Source organism: Gracilinanus agilis, chromosome 1 (assembly GCF_016433145.1).
Source record: "Gracilinanus agilis isolate LMUSP501 chromosome 1, AgileGrace, whole genome shotgun sequence".
Classification (NCBI taxonomy): Eukaryota; Metazoa; Chordata; class Mammalia; order Didelphimorphia; family Didelphidae; genus Gracilinanus; species Gracilinanus agilis.
Window position 1 is genome coordinate 500,921,887 of NC_058130.1, and position 17,532 is coordinate 500,939,418.

The following is a 17,532-nucleotide window of genomic DNA, read 5'->3' on the forward strand; positions in this document are numbered from 1 at the left end:
GCATAATGGTTGATTATATTTTAACTAATTAAATCTTGCATATTCTTACTTTATGCTGTTCATACCTATCATTAATCAAGAAGATAATTTCGGTAGTTGATTACATCAAATAAGATGCAATAATATCAGTCTGGTCCAAATTTTGTTCCTATTATATTCTTTCATTTTTCATTATTTTTCAAAAGTATGTTTGCTGTTCTTTCTGCTATAGGGTTAATAAGAATGCAGTTCTGGAAGGGTGATTCTGTGCTAATTTGTCATTCCCCTGTTTTCCTTGTATTTCACTGTTTCCTTGGTCTGTGGGAGTTTGGGAACAAAATTAGGCCAGGTACATTCTTGTTGGGGAATTTAGAAACTTGCATTAAGTCACTAATTGCTGGGTTCTCACGGGGATGATTCTAGGGGAAGTTTCTATATTATGGGGGTTTGTTTAGGTGTTTATTTTGGGATAGTGGGTAGTCTGTGGCTGTGGTTGTTCTTGCTATGAACCTGTATTGTATTTCTGTGTCTTTCTGGGGCTGAATAAGGATACTTATTGCGATAGTTTCAATGCAAGTGAATGCTACTGTGAAGAGTCACACAGGGGAAACTGAGTGAGAAATTTCCATCCTTCTGACACCTGCTTTGTAGATCCCAGAGCTGGTAACGAGCTATGCTAAACATCATAGGCTTTGATGGCTTCCTGCAGATAGTAGTATTTGTATCTATTATACAGTCTTTTTTCAAATTACATTAATTTCCAAATTATGTTGGCCAAAATACACATAAAATTGATTTTCAGTGTTAACATTGATGCTTTATATCTATTTTGTCACAACAGGTTGGCTGCAACCCCAATGAAGATGTAGCTATTTTTGCAGTAGACTCCTTGAGGCAATTATCAATGAAGTTCTTAGAGAAAGGGGAACTCGCAAATTTCCGATTTCAAAAGGATTTCTTAAGACCATTTGAACATATAATGAAGAGAAACAGGTAATAATAGTTATTCCTGATAAATCAAAAAAATACCTTATCATTTATTAATTTTCAGTATTTTTTTAAGTACAGATTTGCTTTTATCAATATTTTATCAGTTCTCATCTCAACAATTATGTTTATCTTTTAGGTCTCCCACCATTCGAGATATGGTTGTACGATGTATTGCTCAAATGGTTAACTCTCAAGCTGCTAACATCCGCTCAGGCTGGAAGAACATCTTCTCAGTATTTCACCTAGCTGCCTCAGATCAGGACGAAAGTATTGTGGAACTTGCATTTCAAACAACAGGACATATTGTTAGTAAGTACTGTTTTAACTTTACAGGAAAACTTTTCATGCATGGAAATAACATGCATCCTCAAAGTCTTAATAATTTTAAGCTTTAATAGTTTGTATAACTTAGCGCATATACTCCCAGTATATATAGTTATTGTAATATTCTCCAAAGTGTATTTGTATATAATTTGAGCAGAGTAAATATACTTTGAAAATAACAAATATATGTTTAAGGATCCTTCAACAAATAGAAGAATTACTATAGTAAAATCAGACCAGTTGGACCAGCTACCTTAATATTCTGTTTGAGAAATATTCTTTTAAGGCATGTTTTGGAGGATCTGTAGAAGTTGCTTTCTAAGGTGTTATTTTTATACTTTAGGGATATGTCCTGAAATATCCTTAACATTCACAAGAGAACCTATTTGTGTCATCTTTAAATTTAACTGTACTATCATAAAGTTGTGTATGTTCCAGTGTGTAATTATATTTTGAACATAGATATTATGTTTACCAGAAAGTCCCATAGAATTTTGTTGAAGAGGCACACAGGGGACATTATGACCAGAACTGGGTGACACCCTGTCTATGGCTGAATTATTGGGTTGGGGTGGGCACACTACATTACAGCATAGGAAAGTACATAAAAGGAGGGTTCAAGGGAGTTCAGGGCATAGAAAAGAGTGTGACAAGGAAGTTCAGAAACAATAGAAAATGGTTACTCAGTGTCTGATAAGGTTTAAATTTTTAATTACTTTGAGAAAAACTCTGCTTTTCAGTTATTCTAGTAATTTTTAATGAAATAAAGAGTTTTTGCAATCTGGCAGAAATTAGATTTAGACTTAAACTTCATACCATAATATGTTGCAGATGGATATGTGACTTATATTAAAGATCATACTATTTAAAAATTAGAAGAGAAACATCATGTACCTCTCACAGGTATGGGGGGTAGATGTATTCTTAACCTAACAAAAGATAAAGGCAATTCTAAAAAAAGAAAATAGATAACTTTTATTACTAAAAACTGATAAGTTTCTGCACAAAAAAAATTTAGTGCATCTAGGATAAGAAAGAAAGTGGTTGAATAGGAAAAAAAATCTCTGTATTAATTTTCACTGATAAGGATTTGATCTTAATGATAAAGAAATATCTTAAATATGTATATATTACGTGTGTGTCTAATAGCCATTTCCCAAAAGATAATCAAAGTATATGAGTAAGCAGTTTTCAAAAGAAATGCAAATTCATAACTACATGAAAGAATGATAAAAGAAATACAAATCAAAATAATTCTGAGTTTTTCCTAATAACCTGAAAATTTGCAAAAATGATAGAAAATGGCAATAGTCAATGTTGAAGAGGCTATACATAAAGAAAGGTTCACTAATACATTGATGGAGCTGTGAAATCATATGACCATTTTGGGAAGCAATTTGGAATTAGTCAAATAAAGTGCCTAAAGTGAATAAAGTTCATACTCTATGAACCAGATGCTCCATTTCTGGACATATACCCTAAGGGTGATATCAATAAGAAGAAATTTCCATTTGTTCCAGAATATTTATAGTACAACTTTTTGTGTTAGCTAGTCATTGAAAATAAAATAGATACCTATTAATTTCAGAAGTGGCTAAATAAATTTTGGTATATGAATGAAATAGAATACTACATTGCCATAAGAAATGATGTCTGTGATGAATACAAAAAAATATTGGATGATCTATATTCGTGATGGTGAACCTATGATGCATGTACTAAAGATGGCACACAGAGCACTCTCTGGGCACGTAGGGTACACACCCACTCACCTACCACCCCCACCCAATCCTACCTCCCTCCCAGAATTCATTACTAGAAAGGCAGAGGTACTTGGACAGAGCTGCTCCCCTCCCCCTCTCCACCACACCTGACAACATTTTTCCCATCCCCCATTTCTCTGCCCAGCAGTCCGATGAGAGCTCACAGTGAGTAAGGTGGGCAGCTCACAGGTGTCAGAGCTGGAGGGGAGCAGAGAACTTGAGCCACTTCCTTTCCCCTCTCCACCTGTGCTGAGGCCATTTTTTCCCTTCATCTGCCTGCCACCCAGCAACCCAATGGGAGCTCTTCCTTCCTCCCTTATCTGGGATGAGGGGGGAAAGAGGCATGGCATGGCACAGTCTCTAAAAGGTTTGCCATCACTGATCTATCTGAACTGATGCAGAGTGAAGTAAGCAGTAAAGGAAACAGTATACACAGTGACTACAACAATGTAAATATAAAGAACAACAGCACACTAAAAAATCAAAAATATATTATAAAGATCAAGTGTGACCTGAATGAAGACATATAAGAAGACACCTTCAACCTATCCTTTCATACATGTTTTTAGTCTTTTTCAATGTATTAATTAGTTGTGCTGACTTTTTTTCCCCCCTTTCTTAAAAAAACCTACTTTTGTCATGGGCTAGCTCTTCAGAAAGGGAAATGAGAAGGATAGTAGGAATAACTATAATGATAAAAGAAAGAGAAAATATCAATAAAAACTTATTTTAAAAATTCAGCACTTGTTGATTTTCTTCTCCCTCCCTTCTATTATTCTTTAATTTGATCACCCTAAAAATCCCATTCTTCACTTTTACGAAAAAAGCAAAGTTCTTGTTCTTTTAAATGTAATGACATTTTAGCCCTTTATATAACGGAAAAAATTGGAACTTCTAATAAATCTATTCAAGGAGAATAGAAGTTGTACATTGTAAGTTACAAAATTTTGTAATACCATTATTTGGCAAAGGCTATGCTTAAAAGCTGATTTTGCAAATTCTTCTGTTAGATCTTCCTGAAAAAGTGTTTTCTAAATCAACACATTTAAAATGCATTAGAAAATAGTACTATTTAACTATTTAAAAGTAAGTTTGTGGCAAAGCCATCGTAAAGTGAATAAATACTTTGGAACTATTCTTTTTATTATCTATGTGGTTTTCATAAATCTAAGATCTGTTTTTCAGAGATGGCCTAATTGTATATAAAATTTTTTGAAAAGAGTATTTTTTCAAAGTAAACTTTTATTGTTATTACCAGAAATGGCTTACATGTAATCTGGCTAAATCTCAATAATTACTTTTTTCTTTTCTTTTGAATATAGTATCAGTATTGTTATTAAGAAATATTTAGCAAGTTAAGAATAGGAATTGTGGTTATGTTTATATTTCAGTCTCTCATCTAGCCAAAATAATTTTAGGCATTTTGTATTATCATCATATTCTCATGTTACTCATTTTTCCCAAAAAGTCAAAGAAATGTTACAAATGTAGCAAGAACTTTTAAAAAATGATATTCATATAAAAACTCATAAGTATGTTATTATAATAAGGGTACTTTTTAAAACATCAAAAATCAGTGCCAATTAAGATATATTTTTCTTAGGTTTAACTTGACTTATCTCAAACCACTAAATAAGATTAAAGTTTATAGCTTATTGACCCTTTCTTAATGAATTCTGATAAAAACTGCCACAGCACTTAGTACAGTGCCTGCCACATAGCAGGCTCTTAATAAATGTTTGATTTGGAGCAATGTTACATTTAACGTGTTCAAATGAGTGGTCCATATCTTTGTAGTAAATAATTTATTTTGCCATTTATAGATTGGTTTTATTCATGGATCTATTAAAACCTACTAGGAAAAGTGTATTTCTAAAGTGTATCATAATCTAATCTATCCAAACCTCCTTCGTAGCACAGTCTAATTATTTTAAATAATGAATTTATTAAACATCAGATTTTCAGAACTAGTTCTATATTTTAGGGGCCATAGAGAATGATCTCCAGTTTTCTTCATGGTGTAAGAACTGTTCTCCAAGTACTAAGACCAACAAAATCTGCCTATAAAGAATTTTGACTATTTTTTAACCACCACCCCCCTTTGCAATAAAGTGCAAGCCACATGCTAGGGAAATTATTTGGAGGGTCTCAAATATGACTGTAGGTTAGGGGGACGAGATAATTTTCTTTGTAGTTTGAAAATCATATCCATAAATGTTTTACGGGTACCCTTTTTTTCCTCTTATAGCCATCGTATTTGAAAAGCACTTTCCTGCTACCATTGATTCTTTCCAAGATGCTGTGAAATGTTTGTCTGAATTTGCATGTAATGCAGCCTTTCCAGATACAAGTATGGAAGCAATTCGTCTTATTCGCCATTGTGCAAAATATGTATTTGATAGGCCACAGGTACAGTATCATTTAGCACCACAATTTCAAGTTGGAAACACTTGCACTTTCTTAGATTTTCAGATTAAAGTGATAACTTAAATTACATTTGGAGATTAAAAGGTAATATAATGCATTTAGTTTGCTTTGAATCAAGACCAACATAAATAATGACAGTGATGGTCATATCTAATACATAGAGCAGTAATTCCCAAAGTGGGCACTACCACCCCCTGGTGGGTGCTGCAGCGATCCAGGAGAGCGGTGATGGCCACAGGTGCATTTATCTTTCCTATTAATTGCTTTTAAAATTTTTTTTAAATTAATTTCTAGGGGGGACTAAGTAATATTTTTTCTGGAAAGGGGACAGCGGTAGGCCAAAAAAGTTTGGGAACCACTCACATAGAGTATAGTTTGCAAAATATTTTACAAATAAAATTACTTTTGTGCTCCATAAGACAGATGATCCTTTAAAACTTCCCCCACGCACCCCCCTGCAAAGAATCTAGGTAAAGGTTTACCACAAGCAACAGCCCCCTCCCCTTTTTTTTTCAGATTTATTTGAATTGATTACTTTTCTGGTTTGAGAACTGGCCTTTTGTTTTATTTGGGTGTATTTTAGGGGAGTTCAAGGGGCATTTATCTGGATATATAGAAATGACTCAACATGGTAAGATTGCATATATTACTAAAATAAAATATACTTTGAATCTAGTTAGTACTTTATAATTTTCAAAGTAGTTTCATTTTCTTATCTCATTTAAATATCATGATTACAATATTAGGTTAATTAGGTGCTAGAGTGATCCTCATTTTTCTGTAAAATGAGATAAAGATTTGTTTGGAGACACACATTTCTTTGTTGATAGCCCTGAAATTGAAATTCCTATTTGTTCATGCAGTGCCCTTTCTCCTCCACCAGGTGGCTTCATTCTCCAACTTTTTAAAAATAGATTTTAATTTTGCATATGATACTGATTTTTAAAGTATTCCAAATGCTTTTTTCCAGGAAATTTGAACTAAAAAGCATTAAAATATTTTCTTTGATTTTAATGTGGGTTTTTTTTTTTGTTTGTTTGTTTGTTTTTCCTTAAAGGCTTTCAAGGAATATACAAGTGATGATATGAATGTGGCGCCTGAAGACAGGGTGTGGGTGAGAGGATGGTTCCCAATTCTCTTTGAGTTGTCATGTATCATCAATAGATGCAAATTAGATGTAAGAACCAGGTAACAATCAGTATTTGTAATTAAAATTTTGAAGGCTTTATTTTGAATTATTGTTAATCAAGTTCATAGTTTCTACAGGACCCTAGTAAAAAAGGTAAAAAATAATAGGTTTGTTGGGTAAACTAGAAGTACAAATTCATTTTAAACTGAATGAAATGAAAGAACGAAAATGAGAATAAATCATTAGCTGAAAAATAATTATAACCCATTTTAGTTTACTTATTTTAAAATTATTTTATTACATAGTTAATTTCCTACATAGGTTTCTACATTGGCAATGAAGGTAATGACTAAATTAATTCTGCTTTTAGTTTTAGGAATAAAATTACATGCCTTGGTGGTTTTTAGCTGAAAATCATCAGTTTCTCCTTAGAGGGAGACTGAATAGTGATGTAATTTTGAAAAAAAAATACTTTGGCTATTAATCAAGGCAGCAAAATTAAGCATCCTAATTACATCAGCAAGTATTTATTAATTGTTCTATTTATACCTGCTACTATAGAAGACAAAAGAGATGTAAGATATTATAGATACTGCTTCTGTTCTCAGGGAGCTTATAATTATGAGTAAAATGGAATACTGATGAAGCAGTAAATCATTCACATTTCCTTTGCCAGTTTCCCTAAATATTTCCCTTATTCCCTTTTTGTGTGCTAGAAACTAGGCTCTAATTATAGCTTCATCAATGGCCTGGCAAATAAAGAGAAATTCAAAAGTACTAGTGTTACTTCTGAAAATGACTCTGATACATTTGTCCAGAAACATGGAACAATAATATTTGTGTAAATAAAAAATAAGGGATTTGGCTTAGTACTTATCTCCATGCATATTATCTTTGTTTGTGATTTCAAAAATCATCTTTCAGTGCTCAGTTCAGCAGCACATATACTCAAAAATCTTCTTATAATTAACCTGTTAGCTCTATTTCTAAATTAAAAATATTTTTCTTAAATAATTTGTAATTAGTTGTCAACTCTATCTCAGTGCCCTCATCTATAAAAACACAGGTTTGTATTAAATTATCTCTAAGGTTCCTTTTTGACTCTGGAATTGAGAATTTATAAATACATGCCCACATTAGTCATATTAATCAATTATATGTGTGTATGTATGTGTACATAATCTACTGTACCCAAGGGAATATGATAAACATTAAGTGGGAAAGAGACTGCAAAAATATAAGGAAGTTACTATATAATTGGGAAGATAAAGCAAGATGCATAAACAGATAACTAACAATGCAATATAGTTATTTTTACAAATAATAAATATTGTAAGTAACAGAGATAATAAGTATTACAAAAGGTCAAAGGAAAGAAAAGATCACTTTGTGTGATTGATGTGTTCTAATCATTAATGGAAAACAGAATACTTTAGGGAGAGAGAGGAACAGAAGGAAATTGTATGTGGCTGTAAAGGTGGTGAAAATAATGGCTAGGTGACAGAGATATCGAAGGGAATTAGCCAAAAGAACTTCAAAAAAAAAACCTAAGGATTTTTTTTCCCAAAAGTATAGAATGAGAAGAATTCTGTTAGCAATATTCATTGAGTGAGCTATGTTTGTTTTTTGATCTGGCCAAGTAGTTATTATCTCTGTACAGAGTGCAGGCTGGTCTCCTTAGAAGAGAGAGACAGGTAGATGAGTTTAAGGAGTGCCTTTCCCTAGGTCATTAGGAAAATGAAAGGAAGGGTTTCAGTATGAAAACAAAGGGTAAAAAAGGATTTGAAGAAGCAGAGGGGTATCTTGCTTTGTCAGGAGATTGGAGAAGTAGAAGAATGTGGCACAAGAGAAAGGGAAGAAGACCACCAAACACATGGAACTAAGTGACAGATATGAAACTCTTCCTAAAGAGGAAGGAGCTGGACCCTCTTAGGAGGAAGAAACTACTTATCCTCCAAGAAATGATGTTGTGGATCCAGAATAAGAGATCATCCAATAAGGATGAGAGGAAAAGGTGAGTAGTGGTTAGCGACTCCCTGCTGAGGAGACCACAATGGAGAAGCCTTCCTAAGGAAAGTCCTTGTTTGTCCTTAATTTTCAGAGAGAGGACTAACATAAGGTGGTGTCTTTATTTGCATATGAATTGGATTTAAGTTAGGTAGAGTTGCACAAAGTATTCATGAAAGGACAGAACCTTCTAAAATGTGTCAAACAGAATGACTACTCATTTCTAGCAACTTAACAATAGCACAAATTATACTTTCAGAAGAATTCTAGAAAGTTCTGCTAAAGATCATAAAATGCCAGGCAAGAAATTGAATACTTTAGGATCAAAGTAGTGTTTTTCTCTACTGACAGTGGAAAGTAATGGCTTCAGAAAACAAAAGCATATTTGGCAAGTGATGAGCTATTTTTTAGAAGATGGTGCCTGAGAATGCTAAGCCACAGCTTAAACAGAAATGATGGGCCAAAGGAGGGATTCCTCTAATAAGCATTCATAAGACCATATTTCCTGGAATCTTGAAAATTTAACTAAACAGGCTTTAAGTTGGAAAAGATAGGGAAAATTATAAGAAATAGGGAAGACCTAGCAATGTAGTAATGTAGGGAAAATGAATAGCATTTAATATTTTAAAAGGTACACTTTTGAGGAAATCTAGGAATGAGAGTAGGAAAGCATAGTGGGAAAGTCATTTGGTTGAAAATCAGCTGAAGCAGTGACAAGCTATTTTTAAAATTATTATAGACCCATGACATCAGAAAGGGAACTTCAAAGTTCTAACCTCTTCATTTTACAGAAAAGAAAACTGAGTTGGACAAGATTAACTTGGCCACAGTGATATCCAGGGAGTGGCAAAACAAAAATTCAATTCTCTTCAATTCAATAAACATTTATTAAGGTGCCTCTTTTGTGCCACACACTATGCTGAGTATTGGGAATATAAAAACAAAAACTGAAAACTAAAAAATAGTCCTTGATCTCATCTAGCTTATATTCTTTTGGACAATGATAGTAGATAATAGATTAGTAAGTACAAAAAACAAATTGGTTACAGGACTAGAATTGGAAAGGACAAAGAACACTACCAACAGGTGGGAATTAAAAGGCCTGTATAGGAGATGATACTGGAGGTGAATCATAAAAAGCACTAGAGGTTCACAGACAAAAGAAGAGGAAGAGCATTCCAAGCCTGGGAGATAGCCTGGGCTAAGGCATGGACATACAAAAATGGAATGCCACTTTTTATACAAAAGAGACAGTTGTTTCACTTTAGTGGAATGTTGAGTGCATGATGAAATAATGATAAATAATCAGTTTGAGAAAAAAGTTGGTTGGATCTGATTATGAAGGGCTTTAAATGGCAAGGCAGAGGAGTTTGTATTGATCCTAGAGTCATTAGGGAGCACTTGAAGCTTCTGGAGGAGAATGACATATAGACTTGGAAATCATTTATACAGAGGTAATTGAGCCCAAGAGAACTGAGGAGAACACAAAAGAGAGTGTAGAGAAAAGAGAGAGCCCAGGAAGGAATTCTGAGATCTACCTGCAACACGGAGGGAACTGGGGTATGGGTGATAACCAGGGAATGAGACTGAGAAAGGGAGTCAAAGAATGTGACAGACATCACAAAAACTGTAGAAGAGGAGCATATCAAAAAGAAGGGAACAGGCAACAGACAATACAGAGCCATAAAGGAGGAAGATTCTGAAAAGGACATTGGATTACTGTAATGTTATGAAGGTAGTGTTAACCTCGGGCAGAACAGCATCACCTGTAAAAGGTTCAAATAGAAAATGAGAAGGTGGAGGCAATGAGGGGAAGTTGTCTAACTTTAAAAGATCTTAGAGATGTAGGACAATATCTTGGGAGGAGGCAGTAATGGATGATGGAGGTGGCTAGAGGAGAAGAGTTTGAACAGACTCTAGGTAGTGCTATACTCAGGGAAGAGAAAAAGGGTTGACAGGCAGAACTGAGAACAATTTCCCTACAATAGAACCCAGTTAAAATTGGATAATAAATCTGTAGTGAATCTGTCAGCATGATTGTATGTCCTGTATAGGTACTCAGTATATTAGACAAATTGTGGGAGTAATCCACATGTAGAGGTGTAGAGGAAGATATGCAAATGAAGGGGATGCAGAACTAAAAGTTTGGGGTGGGGAGAGGCAGTTATAGTGTCAAGATTTTGAAAGTAGAAAAGTAAGGCCTGAGCTAGGATGATAGCATGAAAAAGGATGAGTGAAGAGAGTTGGTGAGAACAGAAAATACAGTTAGGGAGAATAAGACTCCAGAAGAGGAAGAAAAAATGAGGTTCTGGTCAGATAGGGAAATTTCAGCTGTGGATCATGATGAGATCCAGGGTAGTAGAATCTCTGAGATAGAGAGAAAGTGTAAATCATGAGAATTGAGGAGGTGGATAATCTGGGAGACAAGGATGTTTGAAGGGAAATAAAAATGTAAATTGAATTACCATAGTATAATGGCTGGATTTGGGATGGAAAGAATGTGAACCAGAGACCTTGAGAAAGGAGAATGGCCTATGGGCCATTAATTGTTGTCAGAATCCCGAATCTTGATATGTAAAGTACTTGGTTTTGCATTTAAGCTTTATTATATTTCTGCTTCAGAGTTGATTTGGTTATAATAATTTGATTATAATTTTGGTTATAAAGGAGTGAAGGAGGAAAAGATCTGGGCTCCTGGTTGCTAATGACTAATAATTACTGACTATTCATCAGCAAAGGCTATTCTGCCCCAAGGCCCAATTCCTAACTTAAAGGGTTAAGTGTTGGATTTTCTTCTCCTAGCTGTGTTTATCAGAATCTGTGCAGGGTCATGTTGCATGGTAGGAAGGGCCATAGTTGACAGAGGAGATGACAAGAGAATTGTCTAGGTCTTGGGCCTTAGACCAAGTGGCCTGGTCAAAAGGGGCAGGCAGGCAAGATTAGAAGCAGTCTGCTCCTATAATCTCATGGATATTGCCTCTAAATGTGCAGATTACAGTTCATCTCTTTCCTCTTTTTCATTGTAACTGTTGTCCATATTTTTCCATAAACCCTTCATTATAAATGCTTAATGCCTTCTCTATATTCCTTAATGTTACATGGATATCTTTGTACCACTTTTTTACAGCTGTCATTAGTGACCACCATGACCAATAAGATTATTGTTTCTCTAGTCCTGGATAGAATGACTCTTTTAATGAAAGCTGAATTTTCATTAGCTTTTTCATTGGGTTTTTTGGTTACTTGTACACTGTTAACTCCTGTTGAGCTTCCAGTCCGCTTGCATCCCCAAATCTTTTTAAAATTAACTGCTTTCTAGCCATTTTTATTTGAGAAGTTGATTGTTTTTTTTTTTTGCATAGAATTTCTTTAAGGTATTTTATTGTAGTTAAATCAATATGGGATATAAACAACACCATAGTTTAAAAGATATATGTGGGTTTTGGTAGACTGCAGATTCAGTTTGACCTGTAGTTTGTGTTAAGACAACTGAAACAACTAATGCAGTCTTAGGCTACAATAAGAAAGTCATAGTATACAAGACAAGGGAGGTGACAATCCCTGCCAGCTGTGGTAGTCAGCACATATCAGAAGTATGTTGTGTTTAGTTTTGAGTGCTACATTTTAGGAAAACCTAGAGAGCATCCAGAGAAGGGCAACGAGGAGGCTCAGAGGCCTTTGAGATCATGCCATATAAGTATCATTTGAAGGAAGTGAGGATGTGAGATCTAAAAAAGAGAAGACATTGAGAGAAAATAATAGTTCTTTTTAAACATTGAAGAGCTGCCATTTGGAAAGTGGAAATAGACTTGTACTACTTGGCCCCAGAGGATAGAACTAGGCACAATGTGGAGAGGTCATAGAAGCAAATGTATGTCTCCATATACAAAAAGCTTAACAATTAGAACTATAACAAAACAGAGTAGGCTATATTGGAAGTTAGCAGATCTTTTCTCACTGGAGGTCTTCAGAGATTTGAAGTTGGCAATGTTGTAGAATAGATTTTAGTTCAGATTTGATTGGACTAAGTGGTCTCTTGTGTTTTCTTTCAACTCTTAAGACTTTGAGGCTCCCTTTTGAAAGAAGAAAGGGATTCTGTGAGCAAGCATGAGAGATAGCTAATACACCAAAGATAGATCATTTTGTATGAGGAATAGAGAAAAGGCCAGTTTGCTGGAGTGCAGATATGATGCTCTAGTAATTTTCAATGAAGCTGAAAAGATAGGCTGGCAATTAGATCATATTGGCTTTTAAAAAGTAAGCAAAGGAGTTTATACTTTTCCTAGTATGTTTTGTAGTGGGTTGGTGAAATCTGCATTTAAGGAATATCATTTTGCTAGCCTTGGTAGGATGGGGAGAAATTGGAGGCAGGAAGATTTACTAGGAAGCCTTTGCAAGTAATCTGAGGAAGTAGGTGATGGGCCCAACTCATTTATTTTATAGATGTGGAAACCAAGGCCTTGAGAGGTTAAGTGATTTACCCTTCCATGGTCATGTAGGTATAGAAGAGGCAGAATTTCTACCTAGATCTTCTATTTAAAAACTAGCATTTTCTTTCATATTTTTTCATATTTCATTTTATGTTATAGTTATTTGTGTCTGTTTCCCACATGCAAGGTTTTAAGCTTTTCAAGAGCAAAGAGAGTTTTTCTGTCTTTTAAAGTTTCTACACTTATGAAAGTAAAAATATTCTCAAAGGTTTTTGCATTTCTGGATTACTCCTTTTCAAGAAATAATTTACTTTGCATCTTCAGTTTACTAAATAAAACATGTGAATATGTGCTTAATTAAAACTAATTTTATACCTTATATTTTCAGTTGTTTTGAGAGAAATCAAAAACATTTTTGTAGGTGAAAGGCCTCTGATACATATCATTCTTGCTAAATGGCTTCCATTTTTTTTACTTTTTAGAGGCTTGACAGTAATGTTTGAAATTATGAAAACATATGGACACACTTATGAAAAACATTGGTGGCAGGATTTATTTAGGATTGTCTTCAGAATTTTTGACAACATGAAACTACCAGAACAACAGACTGAGGTAAAAACAAAACAAAACAAAACAAAAAAAACAGAGAGAGATGTTTTCATTAGGCCACAGTTAAGCACCAATTCATTTTTCTGTAAACATGATTCCAGGTGTTTAGTCAAAAATTTTTACATAAACATAAGCCTCTGGAAGTTTTCCTACAGACAAGAGAGTATAATGTATGTACTATGTCTAAATAATTCATAATGTTATTTGTGGAGTAGAACTGTGTGAATTAATTGTTTGGGTTTAGGTTCATCGCATAGCTATTTTTGACTTGCCTTTCTTTTTTTATTCAAGTTTGTTGCTGTCTCTAAAAGAAGGAAAGCATATTTCTCTTTAGCTTCAGGTGGTTCCTTTTTCTGAATTGAGTAAGGCACACTCACAAATTATTATAGCTATTTTCTCTTAAATGCATTATTTTGTAAGTTGTATGATTCTGGCATGCTTGTTAGGAACCGTGGTAAGATAGGTCTTTTTCTCTTTTCACTCACATGATTGTGCTTAAGTACAGACTTGTAAAAGCCACATTTTTGAAAAATATAAAAATATTATTTTTCTAGTATTTCATCAAACTATGGAAATTGCTTCCAGTTGGCTAGTAGTATATTCTCTTAATCTTTCTCAGTGATCCCAAATAACCAGAACAAGGGCAATTTTATTTCATTCATAAGCAATTTATAGTTACCTTTTCTTCTCACAAGAGTTAAATAAATTTATATTTCATCTCTCCTCTTTTTCCCTCATTATAACTTTCCCCTCTGTTTTCTGGAGCTGTAATCACTGATTAAGATTATCTGAATGGTCATAGTGTGCATGCCAAAATGATCAAGTGATATTCTTATAATGGGGGGAAGGGGGGGAAAGATAGTCAATCAATTAATCCTTTATCTAGAGAGTATTAACATTTTTATTTATAAAGTAGATAAGTAGTATTGGTAAGAAAAGATGAATTAGAATAGTCTGGAGCCATGGGGTAAGAATCTTTTGATAAGGGTTTTTTTCCTTGTTGTAGTTGTCCTCCCTTTTTTTTAGCAATTCATACTATTAGTATGAAATTTATTTGCCTTTTTTATTTCCAGAAGGCTGAATGGATGACAACTACCTGCAATCATGCACTTTATGCAATCTGTGATGTATTCACCCAATATTTAGAAGTACTAAGTGATGTCCTTTTGGATGACATATTTGCACAGCTGTACTGGTGTGTGCAGCAGGGTAGGTCTGCACAAGACTATTAATGCAGAAATGTTAATATGGCGATTTCAAATAAGTTCTAATAAGTAAATGTTTTCTTTTCTAGATAATGAGCAATTAGCACGTTCTGGTACAAATTGTTTAGAAAATGTCGTCATTCTGAATGGTGAGAAATTTACCCTAGAAATTTGGGATAAAACTTGCAGCTGCACATTGGATATCTTCAAAACCACTATCCCACATGCGTAAGAAGACTTTGTACAGTTTCAAATACCTATATGTATATTTAATGTTGAGCATTGATTTCTATTGTGCTTAGTGATTTATCTTTAAAGAATGTCTACATCTCTGCATTAAAGCCCCATAACAAAACACTGCTTCTTTTGAAGAGGCAACTTAAAAAAAAATGCATCAGTTATAAGATAAATCAATATAAATTCTCAAAGAAATTCAATGTAAATTACCTACAAAATACATTACTTATTTTGACTGTAATATAGTATGCTATAAGGGGATCTTACCCTAGAAATTTACAATTGAACTTAACTCAGTACTTAAAGGTGGAAAGATGGTGCTACACCACAGCTAAATGATAAAATCACTTTTGATATTTCTAGATAGAGATTTAGAATTTAGATATCCTGACTGAATAGTTCTGTGGACTGCCATCTTCTTCCCAGAGAATTTCATGCCACATCTTTATTTTAATATATTAATGTGTAAATTGTTACTTGGAACATCTCTTTTTTTATTATTACTTTTGTAATAACCCTTACCTTCCATCTTAGAATCAATACTGTGTATTGGTTCCAAGGCAGAAGAGTGGTAAGGGCTAGGCAATGGGGGTCAAGTGACTTGCCCAGGGTCACACAGCTAGGAAGTGTCTGAGGCCAGATTTAAAGCTAGGACCTCCCTTCTCTAGGCCTGGCTCTCAATCCACTGAGCCACATAGCTGCCCCCATTTCTTTTCTTTTTTAAAGAACCCACAGATTTTTATGTTACAGAATACTTCCTGTATCTCCATTCACTGAATTTATCCCTTATGAGTTCTATTTTTAAAAGACAGTAGCATTTTAAAAGCAAATACTTTTCAGCTTAATAAATTTAATAGCATTTTTCCATGGCCTTCAAAATTTTAATTTATAATCTAAATGGTAACAATTCTGATGAATTTAGAATGTTTCTGTAGTAATCTATAATGAGTTAGAAGCTTTTCATTTGATAGCATTCCAGACAAATAGACTTTTACCATCAGTAGGGACCTTGTCATTTAATTCATACATACCCATACAGGGATCAGGACTAGACATACATATATACATATACATATACATATACATATACATATACATATACATATACAATTGTTTTNATATACATATACATATACATATACATATACATATACATATACATATACAATTGTTTTCCTTTTTTTCTTAAGAAGAGAATATCTTAAAATAGTATGCCATAATAGTTTCATTTTATCAAATAAAATTTGTGAACTATTGTTTTAGCATGACTTCTAATTTGAATTTTAAAAAGAAAAAAATTTTACTCTCCCCAAAAATCATGAAGCAAATTTCAACATATGCTGTTTGCAAAATCTATATATATACTTTTGTCTATCTACAACATAAGGATTTTGTTTCCCTGGGAAATTCTGTGTCAGTATTTTATTAGTCCAACCTTTATTACTAAAGTAAGCCACCATGGCTAAGGCTTCAAGTTCTTTCATCCTCTATCTTATATTTTTAGCCCATTTCATAAAAGCATCTTGGAAAACGATTAGTTAAAATGACTAGCGAAATGCTCATTTCTCTCTGAATTGAGAGCCATTATGGCAACCTTATTTTGCAGTAGTTCATACCATGTGAAAGAAGAATTGAATTCTCACACAAAATCTCTTGAGAAAATAAATTTGTATAAAGTAGGTTGTGATGTAGTGAAAAGAATGATGAATTCGATTCCTAGAACCTGAGTTTGAATCCTGACTCTCCCACTTAGTACTTGTGTGACATTGGTTGAACAGCTTAACTTGTTTTACCTCAGTTTCCTCATCTGTAAAATGAGTGGGTTAGGTTAAATGATTGACCTCTAAGGGGCCTGCCAATTCTAGATCTTTGATCCTACTCCATTAATTTAATTAGTCCCATCTTCTGAAGCAGAAATTTGTTTCATAACCTTTTTTTGAGTCACAAAAAAAGTATCTTCGACTTTCTGGGAACTGAAGTTTATTTCAGATCTTTTCATAAAATGAACTTGTGGATTAGAAAGGAGGCAAAAAAGGACAATTAAATATTAGACAGAATTCAGCAATCTTTAAAAGCACTCATCTCTCTAGTTAAGTGGTTTCACATGTAGTGATTTGAGGTGTACTTTTAAGTTAGTTCCTTTCAGTGATTATATTAAAAAACAGTTTTTCACTTAGCAAGTTTCTCCCACATCTTCATTCTAGGGGATTTAAAAAAAAAATCTAAAATGACATTTCTCAGCCATTTAATTTTATTATATGAAATATTTACTGATAAAGTGATAGTAGTTTGCTTCATTGACTTGTATAATTATAATTTTTTATATAAACATGCGCAAAAAGAAGTTTTTTTTTAAAGCAAGTATTGAGCAGAATAATACATAAATATTGAAAATTTATAGCTCCTCTCTAATGGTATTTGGTTAAAGAAAA

General features: G+C 33.6%; 1 protein-coding gene across 1 annotated transcript in view; it reads left to right on the plus strand.

The window, feature by feature from the left end:
* Nucleotides 1-17,532, plus strand: part of ARFGEF1 (ADP ribosylation factor guanine nucleotide exchange factor 1) — a 163,508-nt gene that overhangs the window by 120,108 nt on the left and 25,868 nt on the right. The window contains exons 26-32 of the mRNA XM_044665941.1: nt 821-972; nt 1,106-1,278; nt 5,305-5,465; nt 6,541-6,671; nt 13,532-13,661; nt 14,732-14,867; nt 14,953-15,091. Of these exons, the coding sequence (XP_044521876.1) occupies nt 821-972; nt 1,106-1,278; nt 5,305-5,465; nt 6,541-6,671; nt 13,532-13,661; nt 14,732-14,867; nt 14,953-15,091 (1,022 nt within the window). The remainder of the gene's footprint in view (nt 1-820; nt 973-1,105; nt 1,279-5,304; nt 5,466-6,540; nt 6,672-13,531; nt 13,662-14,731; nt 14,868-14,952; nt 15,092-17,532) is intronic.